The sequence below is a fragment of the Pseudonaja textilis genome, chromosome 3 (genome assembly GCF_049901715.1).
Source record: "Pseudonaja textilis isolate UNSWEBS1 chromosome 3, rPseTex1.2, whole genome shotgun sequence".
In the NCBI taxonomy this organism is placed as follows: domain Eukaryota; kingdom Metazoa; phylum Chordata; class Lepidosauria; order Squamata; family Elapidae; genus Pseudonaja; species Pseudonaja textilis.
In genome coordinates, this window is record NC_141992.1 from 173680799 (window position 1) to 173707975 (window position 27177).

The window sequence follows — 27177 nt, forward strand, 5'->3', positions numbered from 1 at the left end:
ACATGTTTCTGCTAACCTGTAGAAAACCAATATAATATTTATAAAGTTTGCTGAATGTATCCATTTTTATTTTTTCCATCCCATTATTTCAGAATGTACCTCATCAACCAATTAAGTTTAATTCCTCATATATGCAAAACTGATCTCACACCCAATAAGGCATAAAGTGATCTGGAACTCCAGAAATAATTGTGTCTGTGGGTCACATGAGTGTACTAAGCATACTATTTGTTTTGTCTAGTGTTATTAACTAAATTTTATGCTACATCAATTGAGTTAGATGGCAAATCATGTACCATGATTACAGGAAGAATAATGATTATATAGATAGCAAATGGAAACAAGGGTTTAAATGCTCCAAAATGTATGTGCAGATGAGTTATCATTACATGTTATAATTAAGAATATACATAGACAAATTTTGAAGCATTTTAAGGGAAGATAGATCAATTTTTTTATATACTATAGGCCAGCCTAGTCTCTTCTTGATAAATAAGGCTGCAAGCCAAATTGATTGGTGGAGACAGTTGAGATACAAGGCAGAAGGGGACCAAAAAGATGGTGTTTGGTAAGATGACTATTGGATGAAAACAGCTTTAAGGCATTCTCTTAAATATGTATTCATTGAATATTTTATATAACAACATCTAGAAAGGTAATTTCTTTTACTAATGATAACAATTCTGTACTTTTCTACAAAAGATTAGGGAGCCATCATAAGAAACACATAAATGTATAAAGATGAAAAATGCAATCATTCCATTTATAAGGTATATTGATTATAAGATATATACAGTTCCACTTCAACCATTTTTGTTCCACCACCCTCTCCAAGAGAGATAGATAGTTTTTGACTCATTACTTGTGAGTCAACCTGACCCTACAACTTGAAATTATGAAATTGACATGAGTTTACCCAACTCATGTCAATTTCATAATTTCAAAGTTGTAGGGTCAGATTGACTCACAAGTAATGAGTATTATTTTTATAGCTTGAGATATGTGGAAGAATTATGGAACAACCTAATAGCTGAATGGCTATAAATCTGATGGGATAAGATATATCTCATTTTAACAAGGATGAAGATGGCCATGCAAATTTAAACAAAAGGGATGATTATGATATTTTTATACTGTTCCTGTACAACATTATCTCAAACAAATTTTAAAATATACAATAAATTTAAAGAAGACATGCTAAAAAGGAGACGGGAAAGCAGAAACACAGGAAAATATTCATCTAACATTTATACAGAAGGTCTAGGAGACAAAGGAATTAAAATGTTAACTGTATGTTCTTATAAAATATCAATGGTCAGTTTAATACAGAATGTAGGATCAAATGGTAACCCAACTTCAAAAGCAAGAGACTTCATATGGTTATCATGCATTATGGACAACAATACATAGGCTGTTAAAGCTGGGAAAGGGCATAGTTATATTAATTGAGATGTAGAAGAAAAATGTTAATCTACTGTAGTCAAAAACTGGGTAACATCTTTTTTGACTAATAAATTTTAATAAAACTCACTTCACTATTCCTATAATAATAGCAATGAGTCTATGAGTATCCCAAGATACATATCTAATCTTTCCAAGGAAATGCAATCAAACTAAAAACAGTCAAATGCCAATTCCCATACAAACCACCCATACATAAAGCTTTCACTTTGTCAGGATTCAGACTGTGTTTATTGCTCCTCATCATCAAATCACAGCATCCAGATATTAGATCAGAACATACATAAGCTTTCCTAGTTCAAATGTTACACAGAACAAGATCTGAATGTCATCAGGATTTTGATGAGACTAGTGCCAGATGCCTGATACCTGCCTCCCAAAGCTTCAGGTAGCAGCAAATACTCCAAGTTTAATGTTCTGTGCAATTCCATAACATAAACGCCAGGACTGAGAGGCACAGTCATTCAATAGTCTTTGAAACCTTCCTTTCCACCATAACCAGTTCCTTCAATGGGGGTCATGGAGAATACTGTGGCCCATAGTTATCAAAAGCTGTTGAAAGATGTACTCCACATACACATATGAATATGTTCACAGAATAGCTAGTTTGCAATACAACCTAAGAGTTTGAGCTATCTGACATAGTTCTTTACTTGGTAATTATTTAATAGCTTTGTACACTTTTTATCCTAATACTTTATTTATAGATAGAGCTAGAGATAGATATATAGATAGCAAAAACAAAATAAAAGAGAAACTAGGATAAGAAATGGCTTGACTGCTAACCATCAAGGAGCATACAGTATTTGACCTGTTGTATTTCTTTGTGCAAGGAAGCCCCCTTAGTTCATCTACCTTTCATTTTCTCATTTATGCACTATCCACTTTTCTGTCAAGGAGTTCAAGAATGTGTACATATAATTCCCCCTCTTCTAATTTTTTCATAGCATCAGCTCTATGAGGTAGGTCATGTTGAGACACATGCTTAAAATCATCCAGTGACTTTCTGTGGCTGAGGATGGACTAAGACCTGGGTCTTCAGATACCAGTCCAACATTTTATCCACTACTTATACTGTCTCTCTCTTTTGACCAAGACCCAATATAGAGGAAGCTAGGAAGCAAACTATGCTCAACTTGCTAAAGTCCCATCTGGGTGGAAGTGGAAGAGTGCATCAATTCTATGAACTTTTAATAAAAATGCAGTCCAATTTGTTTAACAATATTCACTTTGTGCATAAATAAGAACCAGCTGAATGCTTTGGAAGGATGCTGGAAACTGGTATGTTGCAATTACTATAGGCAGAGGGGGACATTGATGTCTCTGGAAATTTAAATCAGTAATGTCAGTAAGAACTCCAGTATTGTATAATTCTGTTCATGAGTCTTTTTAATCTACTTTTAGGAAGCTTGCAGTACACACTGGTATTTACGAGAGAAAGGGATATATAATAACTGCGTCTACTCCTTAATGTAATTCATTCGTTAATTTAGAATTCCATTAATTCATAAATGTAATTCATTAACGTAAGAATCTGTAAAGGGCCGTTTGCAAAAAGGATATTAACTGAAATAAAGAAAACAAAATGGTAGAGACGTAGCTTTAAGTAGATCTATTGATTACCTTCAGTCCACAAAGCAATTTAAATACATAAGTTTACATACAAAAGCAATACAAGCATTAGATGAATTAAAGCACTTGATCACAAAGCTTTCCCTAATGATTCCAATCACATAATATTTACTCAAATATGCTAATTTGCTTGACTTGTCTTGAAAATGTCATTTGGTACTATATATTGTACCAAAGTCTAATAGTATAAAATTTCCAGTTCTTCCTTTTCTACCTACCACTGCCCAGCTTTCTCAATCTCTCTGGGGAAGAATTTGAAAGATCTAAATTTGTTTATAGCAATAGAACTTAGACTTATATACATATATCTCCCCTTAGTGCTCTACAGCACTGTCTGGATGGTTTACAGAATCAGCAGACTGCCCCTCCCCCAACAATCTGGGTCCTCATTTTACCAAACTCAGAGGGACGGAAGGCTGAGTTAACCTTGAGCCCCATCAAGATCAAACTCCAGGCTGTGGGCAGAGTTTGTCTGCAATACTGCATTCTAACCAATGGGCCACAGGATTTCTTATGGTAATCCACTGACAGATGTTCCATGAATTGTTTTTAATACAAATGAGAAGTGACATACTTGGAAGAATTTATAACCAAAATTTTTCTTTGTCTCAAAGACAGGGATCAAAATTAAAGGATATATAATAAATGCAAAGTTTGGAAGAAATCACAAAAGAATTCACAAATGCAAATGTTATTAATAGAGTCTACTATGTAATGCTCATCTACTGTATATGAATGCCAAGTAAATAGTTTAGATTGCCTTGTCTTTATTTCACCTAGAACCAAGTTAACTATTAAATTAGCATGACAGTAGAAATTAAATATCCATCAATCCAGGAAAAGCACTTATAGAGAATAAGGTAAACAGAATTTATTAATAATAATAATGGTAGTAATGGGGAAAGTGCAATGATGGATACGGAGAAAGAAAATGCATTGCATCTAAGAGCAATACTGTTACCAGAGTCTGAGCTCTCTCATATAAGCAACATTTACAAGCCACAGATTAGCATCCTCATGAATAGCGTTACCCAGGGAATCAATTCTATGGAAAGTAAAATATGAAAATATGTCAACAATGATAACATTGTTGGATGGTCCAATAGTAATATCTTGCATTCCGATTTTTAATATTGGCAAACCAAGCTTATTCCTCTCTGTATCTTTTAATGAAAATGTGTGAAATAATTTCTGGCATCAAATTGTGCTCTGTTTTATGACTATGTGATATTTTGTTATAGCATTTGATTTCTAAAATGTATTACATTTTTTCATATTTGTAAAATACTAATTGATACTATTGCAAATAGTTTTGGGGTTTGCAGAAAAAGTGGTTTACACATATTATGAAACAAATAGTACTTAGTAGTATTTAATTTTAAATGGTCTTCTATTCATATGAAATTATAATACAGAGAGTGCAATATTTTAGGTTTTTTAGTGCCAAATAACTTTAAAAGTCTGGCTTTGAGTGATAATAATGTTTACAATATGCTTTGAAAGTAATTTTTAATTCATACCTTTGTCAAATAATTGAGAACGTTGTTTTTTTCTTACTGCCTGACAGTTTGTAGAGTAATAAAAAGCACATATTGAAGTAATATGTTCCATTAAAAATGGAAAAAAATGGCACTGGGGAAGACAATAGAGAGATAGAAAAGGAAGCTGGAATTACTTTGGCTTAGTTAAGATAAGAGGCTGAAGTATTCACAGAAAATGTAGCCTAGAAGGAAGTAGAGATATACTGTGCAGAAGGTCAGTAAGGCAAACACAAAATCAGTTATGGAAGTAAGAAATATCTAGATCAGAGGTGTTAAACTTGAATCCACTGATGGTTGCATCAGGGTTGTGTTTGACTTTGTGGGGCTGGGATGAGCGTGGCCAGGGTGGACATGGCCAGTCAATATCACTTGCGTTGGGGGCAGCTGTGGTGGCCTGAGCGCTCTGCCAGCAAAAATGGGCTCTCAAGCTCCATTTTTGGCAGCAACGGCCTCCTGCAATCCTCTGCCAGCAAAAGTGAACTTAGGAGGGGTGTGGGAGCCCCACCCAAGTTCTGCTTTTGCTGGCAGAGGCACCATGAGCCGGTCCTTTGCTGTTTCCAGGGCAGCCTTGCAAGCCAGATCTAAGTACCCTGTGGGCCACATCTGGCCCCCAGGCTTTGAGTTTGACACCACTGATTGAGATAGTTGATAATACTAATTGAAGCAGTGGACTGAATTTCATATTCAAGAAGGGACAAAAAAAGAGAGAAGCCACTGATTTTATGTTGAATCCATTGTCTTCAGCTGCAGTGCAGGTAGGCAAAGTATGAATACTGTTTCTAAATACTCCAAATGAACAAGTTGGCTGTAAGTGCTTTAGAACCGTTAATTAACTGGCCCTGATAATATATGCAACCAATATTTTCCAGTTTGTATTTGTCTTTGCACTTTTGAAGGTATCATATTGAATTTGGATGAATGAAATTGAAGTACAAATTTTCAGCTATCAGTGAGACTGTGAGGGAGCAGTTCAATATCTCCAAGTGGCCAATCAGGAGATAATGAAGGCACTTCATTTTGAGAAGGATACATAGAAATAAACAGGTCCCATCTGGAGTGGAGATAGAAGAGTGCAATAAGTATTAACAGTGCAATTCCATGAACTTTTAATAAAAAATATGGTCCAGTTTCTTCATTAGTGTTCACCTTTTGCATAAACAAGCTGAAGAATTAGCTGAATGATTTGGAAGAGTGTTGGGAACTGGCTCATGAAACCATCCTGTTACTAATGCATGGATCAAAGTCATAAAATTTTGAGCGCAATAATAATGTTTTCTAAATTCCAGGATGGTCATTCAAGTCTATGGATGTTTAAAAGATGGCAAAAAGAACACCTTTAACACAATTTATTTTCATGATGGATACAACTGCATTTTCAAAACAGAAATGTCTTGAGCCATAATAGTCAACATGGACAGCATTTCTGTTCATTCTGTCTTGATTAAGATGAGAAAAATACATCAATGTATTAACCTCCTGATGACTATTAACCAGTTATAAGGACTTGTGAAACCATGGCTATACAGTTTAGTCCCAGAATCATACACAATCTCCTCAAGATCCTCCCAAAATTATGAGACAATGTGGAAATAGTTAAACATATTTAAAATATTAATATTAACTTATTTGTTGGGGGAGTAATCAGATGAGAAGGTTCTGTTGCACTTTCTGAGAACAATTTAAACTAAATATATTTTCCTGTCAATGTGTGGGCAGCTGCAAAAGATCATTAAAAATACTGCTGCTGCTCTATGGCATTCTCAACAGGTGCTACATTTATAAACATGCATGCTCAGAATCACGTTTTGGCCTTAAAATCCAATTCTGTGCATAGTTCTACTAGTAACTGTATTTACCATTTCAATTTCATTTGTAGACCAAGAACTGCTTTTCAGCCCAGAAAATATGGCCACTTTTTTCCTTAAAAAAATATGAAAATCCTACATACATATACGTACGTACATACATACATACATACATACATACATACATACATACGCACATGCATACATACGCACATGCATACATACGCACATGCATACATACATACATTCATTCATTCATACATGCATACATACATACACTCTTCATTTCTTGCATATGCAGTTAAACAACTGTACACTTTTCAAACAAAATGACATATTGTACATTTGTAGAAAAATATGTCGTCAATGTAACAAACAGTAAGCTTAAACAAACCCTGTCAAGTCTGATCAACATACCTTGAAAGTAACAATACCATCTGGTGACAAAATAAACAGAACTTTTCTTGACTACTTGAGTATGAACAGTTAGTCTTTACTGCCAGTAACGTTGCATTTTCCCCCTTTAAAATCCTTCAAGTTTCTCTGAATTCTCAATTGCATTAGCATGTGACCAGAAGTCTGAGACTGAAAAATATTAGCACAATATTAGTGATATGTCAAATCCTAATTTGTAAAGTCACTCCCTTTCCTATGAAATTGAAAAACAGGGACTCTTGAAAGGAGAAGATAACCTACATCATACTCATAGCCAATCACAAGGTAACATATTTATGTTTCTATTTCAACATAGAAAACACTATCAACAACTGTAGTTTAATCAAAAGATTACATATGTATGCTTTATCTTGCCTTTCAATGTAGTAAAAGAGAACATAATTAGTATTGTTTTTTAATTAATATTTGTTATTTAACAATACTCTACAAGTGTAGTATAAATAGTAATACAAGTAGTTTAAGCTGCTTCTGTAAAACTACTAGAGAAAAGCTCCATGATTCACTTTAAAGCACCTTGCTATGGGGGCAGTTTCAGCAGTTAATGTCCAAGAAATCATTAGCTTAACATACCCTCTCCTGCTTGGTTAGATCATGTCCACAAGTTGAAGGCTGCTTGACAGCTGCAAAAACATTTGATATCCAAATTTTCTTCAAATAATTTTCATATTACATATTGATACTGCAGCATATTAATCTACTAATGCAAGTAAATTAATATATACCACTTTGGTGGGAAGGTAATGGTGTTTTGTGTGCCTTTGGCCTATAACTGTGCTAGCCACATGACCACGTAAATTTTTCTTTGGACAATATTGGCTCCCTCGGCCAAGAAATGGAGATGAGCACTGTGCCCTAGAGTTGGACATGGTAAAGGTAAAGGTTCCCCTCACACATACGTCCTAGTTGTTTCTGGCTCTAGGGGGCGGTGCTCGTTTCCCCCCCCCCCAACATCTTCTTATATATTATTCTCTCATTCTCTCTCTCTCATTCCCCCCCCCCCCCGCCCATCAGCTATGCAAAAGTTACATGCAAAACTATCTAGGACCTCAATTTATCTTATTTAATGTCAAAGGGTTAGAAAGCAAAATTTTAATTATTTTTTAAAACTGATTTCAACATTATTTAAGAAAATTAGAGCTAACTTTCTTACTAGCTGGATGTGAGAACTCTGATTACCAATTAATTCAAGGAACAATTAAAGTCTTAACTGGGTTAGTCTTTATCTATTTCCTTGCCACTTCTATAATTTACTACACCTCCCAGGCTGCTTCTTGATTAAGGCAATTCTTTATCAAATATGAAAATCTTTTCAATGGTTGTTTCTCTTGAAGATAGACCAATACCACCAATAGGCTGCTAAAATATGGTTTTTAACGTAGTCATGTACTTTTGTTTCCAAACCAATATGAACAGTATTGTTTAATCCTATTTCAATTTCTAAATCATGTCAGATGTTCCAAAGATGTTTTATATGGTTATAAATGGTTGCAATTAGGTATATATCAAAAGCATCTGGTGGTAGTTCATGCAAGAAACATTGATAAACTATGACAGAGGCCTGATATACTATGATGAAAGCTAGAAAAGAAATCTTCCAAAAGGGCCATATTTTCCCACTAAAATTTTTGTGTAATGGTTCCTGTTTCTCGGCAAATACCTATGATCAAATGAAAAATAGCAACTGCCTACAGTATCTAAAGTGAAAATCTGAATTAGAAACACTCCCATTCCAGTGTATTCCAATTTTGATTACATTGCAGTTTGCTCCATTTCCTTTCAAATAAAATAAGTCTTTTCAGCCTATTAATGTGTCTTAAATTTCAACATGAATATAATGTTGCTAAACTGACAACATCAACTATTTCTGTCGATATAAAATACTTACATTGCTCTATAGAAGTTCAGGGAAAATACATATGCGATTAAAATCTTGCCCCTGAATTTATCATTGTATTGTGCTATTCTCACATACCGTTCTTGACAGGAACAAGAATACTAGTTTGGAACAGAAAAGCAGTAGAAAAATATACAGTTTGAGAACTATACACTTTATATATTTATGTTATCTATTTATCTGAAAAACAAAAGATAGAAAATTCTGTAAGTTTCTTCTTACCCTGCATTTGGATTTTTTCAATCTTAATTTAAAAAAGAGAAGAACAACTCTTTGAAAGCCTGGACCATATGTTCATTTCACTTTTTTAACTTTAAAAAGTTCTTGACAAGAAATATTTCTATGCACTTTAAAGGTAGAATAGAATGAAACAGAGAAATAACAAGTAACTGAAGTGAATAGTTCACTAATCATTCCTTGGAATAGTTTTTCACCCAAGCCAACTTTTGCTTTTTAGGAGGGAAAGTTTCAAATGAATACATATGTTAGGAATATAAGTAGAGAGACTCTAAGTGACACATATATATAATATTCTTGGCAGCAACGTGAAAGTTGTTTGCCATTGTTTTTTTCCAAGATGTTACATCTCCACTTGATTTACAGAATTTTCTGATAGTCTAGTCTTCTAATACTTTCAACCATTATAATATAATCTATGTGTTCATACGTAGTAATTTTTAATTAGTTCATATGTGGTATTAGTTAATAAGAGGGTCTTCAAATTTTACTTCACTTGTACTTGTAGTTATGACTTTTTCAGTCACTATTGAAAAAGTTGCTGTAAACAGCCCTATGAGCATATGAAACTATTGCAATGAGAAAAAATGATAAGTCTTTTTCATGAAAGACAGCCGTATCATTCTTAACTTTATTTTTCTTTTTTCTTACATTCAGGCTCAAGTACAGCTGTAATAAATATGACTCTTCACAAAATGTGCAGATGTTAGCAATATTGTAAGATGCCATTCAAGGTTATTGAAATGGTGACTAAAGTTGCTGCTTTACCCGTAACTAATAATCAACCACCTGTTAGTGTCAATAACTGAGACTAAACATATTTTAAATAAACATAGATTTTATACCAGCCAACAGACAATAAACATGAACAGTCTAATCGGATTAGAAACGGAGAGACCAAAAATCCTAATCCTGCCTATGACACAAAGTCAGCTGGGTGATCTCGGGCCAGTCATTCTCTCCCAGCCCTAAGATGGAGGTTTCATGCCCTTGTCAGAATCTGACTCAGAGGGAGAAACCAAACAGATAACAAGGAGTGGGAGTGTGGCTCTGTTGGCAGTGGAAGAAACTGGGGAAGGGCAAAGTCCGGCTGAGTAGAGCAAGGGAGAGGGAATTCAGAGGAAGACCCAGACCCAGCCCCTCTTCATCCTAGGGCACGCAGGAAGGAACAGAGAAGGAAGCAATGTAAGTTGCATGGCTTACGGGGGAGAAAAGGGCCTTGATTCCCTTCATTAGCTGCAGCTGGGAACACAGTGTATAAAAGAGGAAGTTGCGTACAGCAAGATGTTGGAAGCAAATGTGAATTTATCTTGTATCATCGTGGCTTATCTGTGTTCCTGCCATCTTCCCAACTGTGTGAGTTTTGCTGTGCTTTCAAGTTAGAACTTCCATCTCCTGCCCTGTCAAGTTAATTACTTCAGCTTGGTTTGTTTGGATTTTTAGTTACAGTTTGTATGTACCTTGTTTTGGATTGAATTTTCTACAGTTAAAGGCTGTTCCTGGGAGTTTTTTTCTTCAGCCGAAGGTAACCTGGACATTGGGGGCAAAGTTGGAGATAATAAAGGGACTCTACTTTCTTATTTGACTGTGTTGCCTTTGTGCCACACCCCGGGTCATCACAGGAGGCAATGGCAAACTATTCTCAAAAATTTGCCTCAAAAACTACAGGGATTTGTTTAGGCAATGACCAAGAGCCAATGAGGACGCAACAGCATCAAAAGGAGAAAAAAAGATTAAGGAGTCAAAATCTTTAAAAAGTTAATTTTAATATTATCACAATTTCCTAATGCATTAAGAATTATAATTATTTCAAAAGGTTTGTCTTTTTCTAACAGTAAAGAAAAAAATATTTCAGAGTAAATCTGTAGGAGATGACTAGGCTGAGCCCAAGGGAGGGGTGAAGCATGTCATCAGTCTCGAATCCTTGCATGCCCACAAGAAATTTAAATCCAGTCCGCCTTGAATTCTGTTGACTCTTATCTACCACCAATTTGCTTTGACTGTTAGTATTCTGATTCCTCTAGAAAGCATAAGCTTGCAATAAACCTTTATATTCATTTGAATTGCCTGGATTTCTGATTTTTCCATGCTTGACTTTAATCTCCTGGTCATTTCCTACAAAATCAAGCATAAAAACTTTCCTAAAATGAAATCATATGATGTTATAAACCTGTTTACAAATTTATATGGAGATAGGAAATAAATAAATAAAAATATGCCAGCAAAAGAGTTCGATTTCATATTTTTGGCGGGAAACCCAGCTATTTAAATACTATTTCCTTTTTACAAGAATGACGTTTTATTTCTGAATTCCTTATAAAAGAACATTAGTTTCTACAATATTTGATGGGTGATGAAGGGTCAATATATATATACATGAAAAACAATTTGAAAAATAACCCAATATGTGCAAATTTAAAAATAACTTAAAATGTGCACTAAAACTCAATATGATATTTTGGTCAGAGTATCGGATAAAGGTCTGTTGATATTGCAGTTTATTGAGCAATCTAGTTCAATAGGGATTCCTCCTATTGACTATTGGGTAGAAAGAAAGAAGAAAACATCCCATGGCATTTCTTTGTCTTTGTAGGAAGAGTGAAGAAAACTGTGAGATATAATAATTATGACTCTTTTCCACATTTCCTGTAAAATCATCTTCAACGCATGAGCAGAGATGAACATATTAAATTTGTATGCTCTCCATCTCACTGTTGAGTCAGTGATCTACAGTATATACTGTAAGACTGAAGACGTATCTCTTTAAACAAAAGTGGAAAAGGCCATTATATTGTGAAACTTCAAGTAGCTACACAGTAAATATACCAACAGATGAATCAGAATGAGTGGTTGAATTCAGTAGCAAGTGCAGGTTTTTTTTTACTCAAAAATATTTTGGAACAAGATTTTTGGATGAGGGCTAGAGGGATAAACTCCTTGTTCCCACCTTTCTGATACAATGGAAAGACCTTGTCTGCTAAGGATAAACAAAGATCCCATTTCAGATAATTTTAAAAGTTCTATTCTATTACTAGAGTGCTGATCCTAATATGTTCCCATTTACTTTAATTTAAAGGTTAATACACACACAGACACACAGATCTATCTGCTTGTCTATCTATCATCTATCTACCTACCTACCAACCTATCTATTCTTCAAATAGCCCCCCTAAGATGTTTTAGCTTTTTGGAACTATGAAGCATGAGGCAGTTACCTCAGAAAACTAATTTGGTTTCCCTGATTTGTTTAAATAGTTAATTACACACTCTATCTATGCCTCTTTCTGTGTATATCTGCTTAACATCCCCAAATATCTTGGCCAGCCTTCAGTCTTATGTATTTTTATTTGAAGAAGAGGAACATTTGCCATCTCCATAGGCAGCATAATGTCTTGGGCTGACTGCCCTCTCTGGTTTTTCAGTATTTTTTTTTAAGTTGCTAATCACGTTACCACATAACTGTTACTAATTCTCAGTATCTTCAGCATCCCCCTGTGCAGCATATGATCCACAGCTACAGTACATACACAGATAATTGCTAAAACAATATTTAAGAAGAAGTAAGGTGGGAGAGTCATTAGTGCAATCTCCCACTGCTTGAAGTCTTTATTTGTTGAATGATTCACTAGGTTGATTTCAGTGCCAGCTATGTTCCTCAAGGAAGGGAGTGGACAGGGAAAAAGAGCAGGAAAAAATAAAGAAGGTAAGAGGAAGGAGAAGAAATACTGTTTTCCAGTTTTGTCACCTTGTTCATGTGACTCCACCAAAAGAAATAAAAAGCCATATTACCAATACAGGTAGTCCTTGAGTTACAGTCACAACTGAGCCCAAAATTTATGTTGTTAAATGAAACATTTGTTGTGAGTTTTGCTCCATTTTACAACATTTCTTACCACAATTGTTAAGTGAATCATTGCACATTTAGAATATGGCCATTAAGTGAATCTAGATTCCCATTGATTTTGCTTGTCAGAAGGTTGCAAAAGCTAAATATGAGTCAGTTGCCAATCATCTGAATTTTGATCACGTGACCATGGGGATTCTGCAATGGTTGTAAGTGTGAAAAACAGTCTTAAGTCACTTTTTTCAGTGCTATTACAACTTTGAAACTTTGAAACGGACTGTTGTAAGTCAAGGACTACAGGTACAGAGATATTCATTTTTACCATCTATTTTGTCTCTCAGTAGAATCAGTTAAAGAATCATTATTGGCAAGTAGGAATCTTGAAACAAACCATGCTAAGCAAAGAAACATATTTTAAAAGAAGTCCTTAATAAACCCTTTCAGATCCATTATGACCTTTTGGAATCTGCAGGACAATTCAAAATAGATTTTCAACATCTAGAAGGCAATTGGAAGTTGCACAATCTGTAAGTTTAACATTCAACAGGACCATACAGAGTAACAAGAAATCAGCCTTTATGCTGTAATTAGAATGTCAAGGATATTATATTCACAGTCAATTCATATATGGACTAGAGGGATAGACAGAAGAAAGAATGTTCTGGTTTCTGATAAAAGTTTCAGAATATTTAATTCAGTGAACTGTGACCTCAAAGACTGCCAGTTCATTAAAAGGGTGCACTCTTTGTTGTTGTTCTGTATTTAAATACGTACCTTAACCCAAATGGATATTTAAGGATGATTATTTGACTTTTTATAGGATTTGGTTTTTTTGGATTGCACTTCGATTTAGAATAGGTCCATTTAAATTATTTATGAAGGTACTTCCATCAGCTTCTGTTTTAAGTATGAGTCAAACTCTTGTCTTTGCCATGTTACACCATTCCTGATTATTTCAACAGAAGTATTTTTGGGTGTCCACAAACATGTTCAGAAGACTTCAGAAGTGCCTTGAAGCAGCTGCTCCAAAATCTCAAGTGGATGCATTGAGCCTCTGAGAAACAGATTCACAAGAGCACAACATCCACTTGCAAAGTGCCCCATCAAATGATTTGCACAGGTTTTGAAATTATGAGTCTGTTGCACATTTTATCTGTACATTGTTCATGTGATTTGCTCCGTGTTGCATTATTTTTTTTTTACTTCTAATAGTATTACTAATTTTGCTAATTCTGATTTTCTGATTTGATTGCCCAGGTTATATTGTTAGATCAGATTTTATGTCAGTTATTTTTTAATTTGGTTTTAGATTAGAACTAGAGTTATTGTTTTTATCCTTAATTACTTTGGGAATCAACAGGTAAAAAAAAAGTTCTGAAACAACAAGCAAATAAAAATATAGACACAAAAAATTATATCAGCTTTCTCACATATTTAAAATACCAATTTATTCAACATGTGCTAATGTGTACATGTGTGTATGTCATCATCATCATCATCATCATCATCATCATCATCATCATCATCATTTTAGCTATTGTCTATCTACTGCAAGATGAAGGCCTCTTCTGCATGTTTCCAACCAATGCCAATTGGGCCCACAATACTTGCTGATATCATCAATCCATCCAATTTTAGATCTCTTTCATGGACACTTTTTATCAAGGGGGGATCTATGACTGCCTTGGTCCACCTTCCATCAGTTCTTCTTGCTTGTGTGATCAGCCCATTTCCATGCCAATATTTTTACTTTCTTGATATCGTATACTTTCATTTGTTCTCTCATGCCTGTGTGTATGTGTGTAATTGTAAATATATCACAGCATCTAAAATAGATATTAAAGCATTTTGATGAGCATCGTTGATTTTCTTCATTGGAATAATGCTTCCTTATCACCATTATTATAAATCTTACTCAGCTAAATAGAAAATAGTTTGTGGTATAAATTTCTTATGGTTTGAAATTAATATTTTCTCAATAAAAGGTACGAGAGGCAGAGGCAGAGGCAGAAAATTCCAGGAGCTTTTTAGGAGAACAGCAACAGTATAACATTTTTTAACAAATACTTTTCCTAGAAAAAAATACAAAAGAGCTAAGAGGAAAATGGAATGACTGCAGCATCTGCTACTCCACTTAGTAAAGTGGCTTTGGCAGACATAGTTCTTCAAGCATTGAGGAGCCAACTGAGTTTTACCCTCCAGGGAAGGGTTGGGGGGTTATAGGATATTTTCTTTACCAGTTTATTTCATTTTTATTTCAAAAAAGCTTAGAATTGTGCCACTTATATCCATATGCAATTGCTTACTGGATGGTTGTTTAATATGTAAATCACTATAGTAAAGGTTTTTTAAAAATATCTTTAATGTTTAGTATTTTTAATTTTCATATCTATAAAAGCATAGAGGTGAACAATTCATTCCTGTTCAACTGGACCAGCTCTCACATTTGGCTCCAGAGCATTTATGTATGAACATAAAGTTTCCAAGAGCAAAGATTTTGGGGGATATATGTTGGAAAAATCCATGACTAATTCCTCCATTAGAAAACCCGTGTCATCTCCCAACACTGACTTTTTGTAACACAACATGTTAAAAAGTTATGATATTGATGTAATTACTTACCAAGCACATCTAAATTATATTAAAGTAACCAAAATATTTTTAGAATCCACAAGGCATGTCCTGGACTAAAATTTGGAAATTAAAAGTTGAAAAGTTTGACAAGCCCAAACAAGCTTCACTTGGATTCTAAGACCTATACATTGTAGAAGGAAGTTGTGTAAAAAAAGTATATATTTGAGAAAATTATGTACAAAAGAAATATTTTACATTATATTCGTTTGGCAAGCCATTCTCAGTTTTATTTCTCCCTTCTGCAATATGTGACATGAATAATGTTTAACTTCCTTAGAAGATTGCTGCTGTTAACAGTTTCAGTAACATTATGCATAAATAACACTTTCAAAAGCTCTTTATAACTACAGCTGCTGCTCTATTATAATTATCTGTTTACCACAGGTTTTAAACTAAGTATTTTCTGATGAATCAGGTTCTAACAAACAGCCTAGGAATCATGAAGATGACATTGGACTATGTAGGAAGTTGCACGCAAGATTCATTTTTTTTAACACTCAATGGTGTCAACTCTGATAAATTGTGCTAGAATTTGGTACAGTTCAAAGAGCTTCAATTACTATTGGTACTATACCTGACTTTTTCTTCCAAAAATCTGCACCTTTGCAACTCAATTTGCAAATCCTGACATTTTGTTTCACTTTTTTTTTGGGGGGGGGTGTGTGTTCTTAATTTGACTTTTCCTTCATATTGCTACATGTGTGAACCATGTTTTTCTCTTTTACAGTAACAGCATTGTCTGATCTGTGGTGTTTCATATATGCTTGTTGATCTGCCTTTTAAATGCTACAATACAACATCATTATCTCATTTGTAAATTCTTTGCAGGTGTGTAACCCCAATTGTTTTTGTTAACAGTGAACCTATATTATTACTGATGATGATGATGCTTACTGTTATCTAAACATACTGTATAGTCATTTCAATAAAGCAAGAAATTGTGTTAATTGTTCAGTTTCAGTCAGCAGTATGCACCTAAGAAAAATGACAGTCTAATCTAATCTCCAATCTCTACCCACCAAGTTCCAACTTTACTCTTTGATTTAAAACAGGGGGAACACTGTGCACACAGTTGTACAAGTTATAACCATAAACCATTAAGAAGAAGCCAGACTTTTGTTCATCACAGTAGTTTTGCATCCTGCTCCTTCTGCACTGCTCATTTTGCCAATCTACAATCAACCGGATTCAATCATCAAAGATCAAACTTTTCTTACTTTTCTAAGAAAAATGCAAATAACCAACTATGAAGTCAAAGGTCATATAATCTTTACCATAGTTGGATCAAAGGAAATAGCACTGACTCATATTCATCAGAGCTTTTTCAAGCTGACCAATGCTAGTTCAGCTGTTCATTTCCAGATGTTCTTCTGTCAAAATTCACTGTAAGAAGATTTTCTGAGTGTTTATACATGGATGGATGTCTGTATTGTTTGATTTCAAAGGTGAATTCAAAGAAAAAAATAAATATTAAAAAGAACACGTAAAAGTAGATGGAAATAACTTTAAATGTGGACCCCAATTCCAGTGTGTATTCTCACATGATATGTAAGCAATTATATTCAACACCCTTATCTTTCTATTTACATTTCTGCTCCTCCTTTTCCCTATTTTATAAATGTGACCTTCTTCCTACAAGCACTCAAAGGCCAACAACAGCTCTTAGTTCCCCTTAACAGTAAGGAAGAAGTATGTCTGATTTAAAAGAATTTTTTTTAAAAAATGATCACTTGAGAAAAATAACCCTGAATCAGATAAATCTGTCTGCTTAAAGCATTGTACACTGAGTTCTACATTAGAGTGTATTCTATTATTTACAGATTGTATCTTCCTAACTCATTATATTCCCTGTATTATTCTAATAACTCCATTCTGAATTATTATGATGTAGCACTGTGAGACACCTAGCAGCAATTCAGACAGACTATTGTATATACTGTATATGCCTGATTGAAAATTAATAAAACCATATGAATGTATTTTTGTGTTCTGATTATAGCTCTTGGGGTTCAAACCTATAAACCAGAAAACCCTAAATGTCATAGGCTTGTGGAACTTTCAGATAATTTAATTGATGTATAATAAATTATGCATTTCTTGAGAAAACCAAGTAACAGCTGTTTATCAAATGAATTTAAATATGGCACCATAGACTAGCCCTACAATAATTAGCAGCTCCTACTTTCAGAGGATTTTAAACTCACTGCTGGTGGCTCAGGTCACTGTAATTAACCATTAATTCAATCCTCCAATTAGTACCAATGGCAACTTTTCTCCCAGGGCAAATAAGAGCTTGTGAGATTAGGACTAAAGCAGTACCAAATACTTAAATGTTGTCTCCCTTCACTTCCAAATTTCAGATGGTTACTCTTTTTTAAAAGAAGAGAAAAATCAATAAGAACAATTTTGGAATAAACATTATAGTATGAAGGTATCTCTTTTAATCATACAAAAATACATATGCAATAATTATTGAAAATATTTAGGCCAGTTTGCATACATTTATTTTTATGTATAAATGGAGTACAACAATCAAGTTCATTGTTGCATATATTTATCAGGGATAGGTTAACTTCTGATAAGTTACAAGATAATACATGTCAGCAAATGAAACTTTAAATTTATTTACACTGTTAAAATATGATCATAGTTTAAGACCTATAGTTTCCAGGAAAGATAGACTCAAAATTAACTAATGCTAATTATTTATATAGTCAATGTTTCTTTAACAAAATGTTGCTTTAGGAGGAAAAATAAAAACATATTGCTACATAACTCTTTGGATAATGAACATAGAAAATCATAGAAATTTCCAATTTCCCCAAATATGATTATGAAATATTTTAAAGTAAACAGCCATGCCTACTTTATAAGGATAAACCTTTGCCTATCCAACTAAAAGAATGTAAAGGGATATACTGGAAAAAATAATTCTAAAAAAATAAAATTTTTGTATCTTGGCCACTAGCAACCATAATCCTCATCCTAATTGATACTCAGGAATTTACTCTCAGGAATTAATTGTATACGACACTTGCACAATTCCAAAAGAATTGAAAAAGGAAAAAAAGTATCCACCTCAACGCTTAAATGAAATGAACATAATTGAAATGCAAAAGAAAGCTCCCAAGTAGATGTGTCAATTAATATGCAAGTGATGCTTTCTTGCTTTGAATACATTATGAACTTGCAGCATGCAGCAAGTTAATATGCCACGGTATCATAAGCACCAGATGGAATAGTAGGCAGAGATGTCTCATCAAACCCTAGGAAGATGTATTAATGCTCCTTCCTTTCTTTTTTTTTCTTTTTCTTTATTTAAACAGGAAATCCTCAGCTTTCCTACTCTTACACATTTCTTAGTATTTATTATCTTCTCCCCAAGCAGAATTCTCCAAAGATGTCGTTTTCAATCTATTTCAATCTAAGCATCGTTTTCAATCTATTTTATCTCATAAAGGCAAGAAAAAGGGCCAGATTATGCTTACTGTGCCAAATCTGAAAGATAGTAACAACAATGATCAACAAACAGCTGTATCAAAAAGATTCCAATGTAAGCCCAAATTGTCTTTGTTATGCATCTTTGTTATGCACTGTGTTCTTTCCTCTGTTATCATTCATATCTCAAAAATGAATTTCACATTCTGATTAGTTTAGCGATACAGGGATTTTAGTTTCCAAAACTTTTCAGAATTCTACTTTTTCCTGGATTTTCTTGAATTAAAGCAGCAAGTTCTAGGAAACTTGGAGGAAGAATGGAAAACTCTTATACTCTTTGGGAAGAACTCTCAACCACATCCGCTCCTCAAGGTGGAGAAAAGATCCCTTCTAATAAAGTACTACCAGTTGAATTATTGACTAATCCCATTAAGGTTATGTACCAGAGCAAATCAGGTCAATTGAATGCCTTCTTACAGAGCTATCTTAAGCCAGGATGTCCTTCTGAGTAGGAAGCCTGCAAAGATCTCTCTTGTGGTCAATGATGGACTTAGAAAAGTCTCCTAGTTTTCACCCTTACAAATCTTTTAACTGATGGTGACTCTGAAACAGTCTTGTATGTATCATATATGTGTGTTTTATATGTTATATACATGTGTATTATATATGTGTGTGTGTGTGTGTTTATAACACACATAGAATAGAATAGAATAGAATAGAATAGAATAGAATAGAATAGAATTCTTTATTGGCCAAGTGTGATTAGACACACAAGGAATTTGTCTTTGATACAAATGCTCTCAGTGTACATAAAAGAAAATATGCATTTGTCAAGAGTCAAGAATCATCAGGTACAACACTTAATGATAGTCATAGGGTACAATAAGCAATTGAATCATACTAGGAAACAGTCAATATAAATTGCAAGGATACAAGCAGCAAATTTACAGTCACACAGTCACAAGTGGGAGGTGATGGGTGATAAAGCATGATGAGAAGATTAACAGTAATAGTAATGCAGACTTTGTAAATAATTTGACAGTGTTGAGGGAATTATTTGTTTATCAGAATGATGGCATTGGGGGTAAACTGTCCTTGTGTCTAGTTGTTTTGGTGTGCAGTGCTCTATAGTGTCATTTTGAGGGTAGGAGTTGAAACAGGTCTGTAAATAAATACATATACACACATATGTATACAAAGGTCACTATAATTTTGATGAAAGATGCTTGGGTTACTCCAAATACCTTCAGAGTTGTCCTTTAGCACCATTTGATAACCAGGATAGATAGCAAGGCAGTAAAACTGTCTACTGCCAAAAAAAACCACTATCCCTAAATACTTTTTACAAACTATTAGACATGTATGAAGATCCAAGAAGAACAACTTCACCTGCCTCAACTGTGCCAGTAACAGTCCCCTTAATGCAATATGCCTAGCAGGTATTTTAGAAAAGATACCATAAATGAATTAATATTTGCTGTTCTAAAGGATAATTAAGTGTTGTTAGTGACCCAGCTATCTTAGAATTGGAGGCACAAGATAGGATAATCTGTAAAATAACAATCTTATTCTAAAAAAACAAAATGAAAATGGAATAAACTGTGGATGAAAGACAGTGGACAATTACATTTGGTAACTCACAGTAGTTCTTAACAGAATTCATTATTTTCCCTTATTTGAAGTAAAAACAAACAGATAAAGGAGAATTGTGCCATTTTATTGTTCTTGCCTTTGCTAACTGTATTGTTATTTTTTTCTGCAGTGCCATCTTTTGGATTATTGTACAAAGTGGTGGTCTGAACCAGTGGTGCTTCTAGGCAAAATCAACTAGCCATTGATGTGCACAATTCAATGCTCATGGATTAAGAAGAAAGGGGGAAATCCATCACTCAAATCTCAAAAGAACAATTCATTTCATTTCTTACCTTTTTATACAGGCTATTTGTTTCTGTAGCTTCCTGGAATTTTTCAGACTTAATGTAATCGATTAGGGACAGGTTGTTACATTACAAATAATATGTGAGAAGACATAGTCAGGTACCAACTCAAGTGTTGGAAGTGAAAAATGAGCTCCCATCCTTGTCACTGTGACCCAGTTCCATAGCTCCTTTCTTATTTCTCTTTTAATGGTCATTTCCTCTGAGAGCTATGGCTCTGCTTGGCTGGAAAACATCAGCTTGCTTCACTCATTTTAGGGAATGGATGGAGTGAAAGAGTTATTATGAAAATATTTTCTTTTGAGCAGGCTTTAAATTTAATTTCATAGTTCTTAAATTCTAACGCTACCTCCAATCCAAGTGAAAATTGCACATTACAACAACAACTAAAACTGTCACTTGGCTACTGAAATTGAAAGCACAAAATTAAGGGGTGTGCTAGGATCACATGTGGCCTGCATGCCATAGGTTGGTCATCTCCAATGAAGGAAACGTGTTTGAAGCAAGGAGTCAGATCTAGACATGTAAATTTCACATTTTAATTTTAATATTTTGCAATATTATCAAAACACAAAAATATTACATTAAAATATATATGAATTATAAAACACACACACACATTCTCTCTCTCTCTCCCTCCCTCCCTCCCTCTCCTTTCTTACTAGAATACTTCTGCAAGGGTTCACTTTTTGGGGGATCAACCAAGTGTTGATGCATTGGTTGTGACAGGAGTTAACTGACTAGCTTGCTGCCCAAACAGACAGAGAAAAGAGAAGGGAGAGAAGTAGAGAAGTAATGGAAGACAGAGAGAGGGATGGAGAGAGGGGGTGGAGGGAGGGAGGGAACATATTGCCAATGGGACCAGTTTTGCCTTTACTTTTCTTGTTCTATTTGGTTCTTCCTTCAGACTCTGGTACTTCTCCAGTTTCTCACATTTCTTTCTGATGTTACTGTCATTTGGTTTGGCTACATCTATCACTAGCACTGTTTTCTAGTCCATATTAGTACCTAGTTGATTGGCCAGTATCCACTTGCCAGGATATGCAGAAATCCCGATATACTTATTTTCTAAATGTAAACAACGCTTATATGAGCAGCCATTCATATATAATATTTCTCTTTCCAGAACATGAAGTGGAACATTCCCTTCTGGTTACATCTCTTTTTCTATTTCAGTTTGTTCAAAGAATGGCTGCAAGACAACAGGTGCGCCATAAGAAGATGCCAATAGAGCAAATAACTTCAGATAACTGAAAAGCTTCTAGAGCTACATGGAAGGAAAGCAAAGAAACAAGAACACAATGCATTGTTAAAATATTTGATCCCAATAGCAATGTCTCTCTTTGCTACTTATATACATGTTTATCCATTGTGATAGTAATGTGTTTGTTCCTCTTTCTACTTGTGTCTGTATGTATACTTTTCTCTCTCTCAGGTATACGCATCCTCTATTTTCCTGTTTGTTTTAAAAATATGCATCAGTGATGCAGATGGTGGTACTATAAAGAAGAAAGGATGATTAAAGATGGGTAACCTTGACATACAGCTGTAAAGAATTGATAATTGCTGGAAATTCCTGTATTGTCATGAAAGAGGGAACACAAATGTATTGGAAAGATTATTACCTTTGTGTATTGGTTTATTTAATGTTCCGTATTTATACTAGTTGACTAATAAAAATTATTTTGAGAAAAATAATCCTGACTTGTAGACAAAGTAGGGATTAGAATGGAAGTTCTAATAAAAGGATGGCCATATAAATAAAAATCTTAATTCACTCAAAGCGCTACATTCATTCAAAGTGCCCTTCACTGAGTGATCTAATTCTCTCTCTGTTGTCCCTTCTTTCTTTTAACACTCCCTTCTCACTCTCTCTTCTTTAAGAGAGAATTTATAGAAAAGAGAAATGCATTTATTACCAACCATAAACTTATCTCCCACATAATTGTTTTGAAAATAATCCAAGTAGTAAATCTATGCATCAGGTTCTCCAATAGATTCAGAAGAAACCTGCTGGATTAGTGAAGGTGCCTGAACAAAACTCAAAATTTAACAAGACTTCAAAATAATATTCTGAAACTGGAAAGTATTCAGAAAAGGTAATCTAAAATGATTATGGGTGAAAAGCAATTTTCTTGAAAAACAGCTATGCTTTCCAAACATGGTAGTTTAGAAAAAGACATGAAATTAGACCTGATAACTAATGTAGCTAAATGGAAATTAAAGGCAGGCAAAATATGTTTTCACAAACTATGTGATTAATTTGTGGAATGTACTCCCAAAATTGTGATTATATATATATCTATATATATATTATATATATATATATATCTCCATCCATCCATTTGAATGTTTTTAGAAACAGATTAGACAATTAAGATTAGATATTGATTGCTTTATGTAGCTATACTGGTTTTTAAACATTTTATTGAATTGTTGTTTTAACTCTCCACTCAGGGTCACTTTGGTGAGAAGGGCAGCTATACAAATCAAAACAAATCAAACCAATTAATAATGAATAATATCAGTAGTCATTAGGATACTTGGAATGTGAACAGGATGGTGGGACTATATCGCTTGTGAACTTCTCAGTGACATGTGACCTTATAATAACTGACAGTATTGTGTTTCCATTCTACACATGAAGTATTTTAGACAGATTGCAAAACATAATTTAAACATTAAACATATCTAAAATGTTTTAACAGCTTAAGAAACCAATACAATAATTTAAAAATGCAATAAAAACTAGATTTTACAGTCTTTTGGTTTAATCTTTTATTGAAAGAGTAGTTTAAGAACAGAACTAATTAATTAAAAGAGCAGATGGCTCTTTCTCTATGTTTCTCTGAAGATCCATTCTAAAGAGAATGGATAGCAATCTCTTGGGGATATACTAGAACTGGATTTCCTACCTCCAGATGGCAGGATGATAAACTAGATGTGAACTGAGTGGCCTATAGGGCTTCCTTCAATTCAGTGGTTCTAGAATCTTTTTGCTTACTATCGATTTCAAAAGGAAACCATGCTTTTTTTTTCACATATGAAACAACCGAGGGAAGCGTTGAATTTTTAGATAAAAATTAGAGGAGAAAAGACGTTTTGCTATGTGACTAACAAATTATATACTTCTTGTCATTTTGATGGAGTAAGTATTCTATACATTGATGGGAGCAAAAATTGATTTTTTTTTCTTTTAACATTCAGATGAACTAAGTCTCTTGAAATAGAAGTTTTCATAAGCATTTAAAAAAAAGAATAAAAATAAAATGCAACTATGCACAAATGGGATGCTGATATAACACAGAAACCAGAAGTAGGCAATGTTAGCATACTGAACGCTTTTGTTGTGCTGACTGGAAATTCCATGAATTATAACTTGAACACACACACAATATATCAGTTTCTTATATTTGGGATAGATATTGAGTTTGATGAATTCATTGTGCAATATTCCTTGTGTTCCTATATTGTGCAGTTATTAGGTTAGATGTTTCTTTCTGCTTCCAAGATTAAGAATATATAATGAAGGATATATTTGGCAGTTTAATTTTCTCTATAGCTGTGTTTTAAAATCTGAGCTTTTTTTTCAACAACTATTTTAAAAAGTTATGTTTTATCTGAATGAAATTTCTAGCAAATAGGCACTTTCAAGTCCAACTTGTCTTTGATATACTGTGAATGGAAAAACTGTCTACAGAGCTAAAAGAAGAAGAACAAAAATCAAATGAGCATTCATAACTATGTGCACAATAACATTTCTTGTTTGATGTGTTAATCAAATGTATGTTGCACAATATCAAACTCCTCCTCCTGCTTCTCCTCCTCTCCCACAAATGAAAAAAATCAAATGTATCAAAAGTTGTAATGAGCAGAGGACAGAGGGAATGGCCCTGAAGGACAAGAGGAAAAGTCTCTACCAAGACAATAGTCAGATAAAAGAGAACTGATTCTGGAGCAAGAATGTAATCTGAATAATTCACCCCTTCTTATGAAGGTAAAAGGAGGGAAGCAAGAAGTACATTCAGACTTGCAAGAGTCTCTTATTATGGTTTTACAATAATTGTAGTATTAACCTACATTACATTGGATTCCTAATCTGATCTACCTTGAAAGGCTGACATAATGAATAATCATTAAAGTCATAGTCAGATGCTTATAATTCGAAACCTTCACATGAAAATGTTGAAAACACAGGTGCCATTAAAAGTCTGATCCCTTTAATTTCTGTATAAGATACACAGAAAGGTATAATACCTACTATATGGATAGATATCAAAGAAGAAAACACAGTAGCACTTATAATAATCAGATACGATGATTATTTACTAAATGTTTCTGAGAAATATAGTCATATATAGTTCACCTTAATGGGGCTTAGCTTTGTGAATTTTTGTTCACTTGTTAATGCCTTAGCTTTTCACAATTCATCAGCTATTTTCTTCTATACAAAGGGAAGTACAGATTGCATGTACATTAAATATTTTAGAATTGGGCTTCAAAAATCCAGATAACCATAGGTGGCACCAAAGAAAAACACAAAATGCCTCATTTACAGCAGGAGTGTCAAACTGGCGGCCTGCGGGATGGATGCATCACATGCAGGCCACACCCAGCCCAGCTCTGCAAAGGCAAAACATGTTGCAATATGTCACGTGATGTCATGTGAAGCAATCAAGTTTGACACCTGTGATCTACACCTTTGTAATGTAGACCTGGCCCTCCAAATATAACTTCACCTAAGATAAAACAGTGGCTATGTTTGTTCTTTGCCAAGCTGATTTTTGGAAATGAAGAATGAATTGGTTAAAGCTCCTAAAATAAAGGGATTTTATGGGTCCAGTCATACCCAACTGCAGCATGCTAAAAACAGGTTGTTTTAATCCAGCCCACCTTGTAGTAATTTACATTATCATATGAGAAAAGAGTATAAAATGGAAGAGAGGAAGTACAGTATAGAAAGCTTTTTTTAAATAGTATATTTGTTCTGAATTTTTTTATCCTTTTGCATTACCTCAACCCTAATATTCTTCAGTGGAGATAGTTCAAAAATTCAGGTATAAGTTATAAACTTTGTATACAGAATATATACTTTCTACACAATGAACAAAGGAAAAGATTTTGGCTGTGACAAAATTAACACTGGTTAAGTTCAATGAAGAACATAGAGAAAGACAAAAGATTGACATACTGTCATTCACTCACACATCATTCTTGCTAAGGCAATCATGAGAACTGAGCTACAATTTAGTATAATCAAGTGAAGCAAAAGTTGTAAATATTCTCCTGGTTTATTTCAGTACAATCCTATATAAAATTATTAAAAGTCTCATTGTGTTTCTCTATAAGAATAAAGAGGGGATTTTAAAAAATGTGGAGCTGATGGCCAAAGTATTTGAAGAACACCATATAGGGGAAATAGCTGTATGATACTGAATTTGTAATTTTTCCTTTCGTCAAGAGCCAGTGGTCAAAGTATGGGGTTTGGACTGGCTCAACTCTGTTTCAGGTACATTTATAGTTGTAGAAACGTACTGGGTAACTTTGGATTAGTATATGTTACAAGGTTATTGTAGTGAGGATAAAATTAAACAGTAATCTCTATACAAGCCACTTGAAGGTCTCGGAGAAAATAAAAGTTTCCATATCTAACAAATATATACATATTGATGTGATTACATATACATTCATTCATCATTCAAGTTTCCTTGAATAAATCAGTGTGGACTGATTTATGACAGAAACTCATTCACTTTCTATACAAAAATTCCAAAATGTATTGATCAAAATTGGGACCCAAATTGTGAAATCAAATAAATAATAAGAGATATGGGCATAGAGACAGATAGACTGACTGACTTGACTGTCTATTGGAATCTTTTGCCTGAAATAAGTTTCAGGAGGATAAACTGAATATATGAGAGAATCTGTCTGTTAGGAAGATTGAATACTATTATTGAGAAATAATTAAAATTAAGTACTTCTATTGAGAAATAACAGCTCTATTTAACATTATATTGTATACAAGCCAGACAGAAAGTCCCTCTCTCAAAAATCACCCAAAATAGATTTATTCTGAGTAACTTCAGAAACTGTTGTTAACATGAAAGATGACAGAGATCAAAATTGTGTCTCTTGAAAATATTTAGATAACTGTCTCCAACTGTAAATATGTTCTCTAGGAGGCAAAAATATCCATCAAGGTTTTACTCACTGGCTAAACCCTTAGTTGGGCTAAGACATTAAGTATGATGACTGAAACAGTGATACAGCATTAACTGCTGAAGCCCTTTAAATA

General features: G+C 33.9%; 1 protein-coding gene across 8 annotated transcripts in view; it reads right to left on the minus strand.

Moving 5' to 3' along the window:
- RUNX1T1 (RUNX1 partner transcriptional co-repressor 1) overlaps positions 1 to 27177 on the minus strand; it is a 148804-nt gene that overhangs the window by 68468 nt on the left and 53159 nt on the right. For 2 of the 8 annotated variants that reach the window (XM_087931492.1, XM_087931495.1), the window contains exon 1: positions 4614 to 4725. The exons of the other annotated variants lie outside the window; for them this stretch is intronic. In XM_087931492.1, the coding sequence (XP_087787618.1) occupies positions 4614 to 4704 (91 nt within the window). In that variant the 5' untranslated portion in view covers positions 4705 to 4725. Of the gene's footprint in view, positions 1 to 4613; positions 4726 to 27177 lie in introns of those variants that run through there. 8 annotated transcript variants of the gene reach the window in all.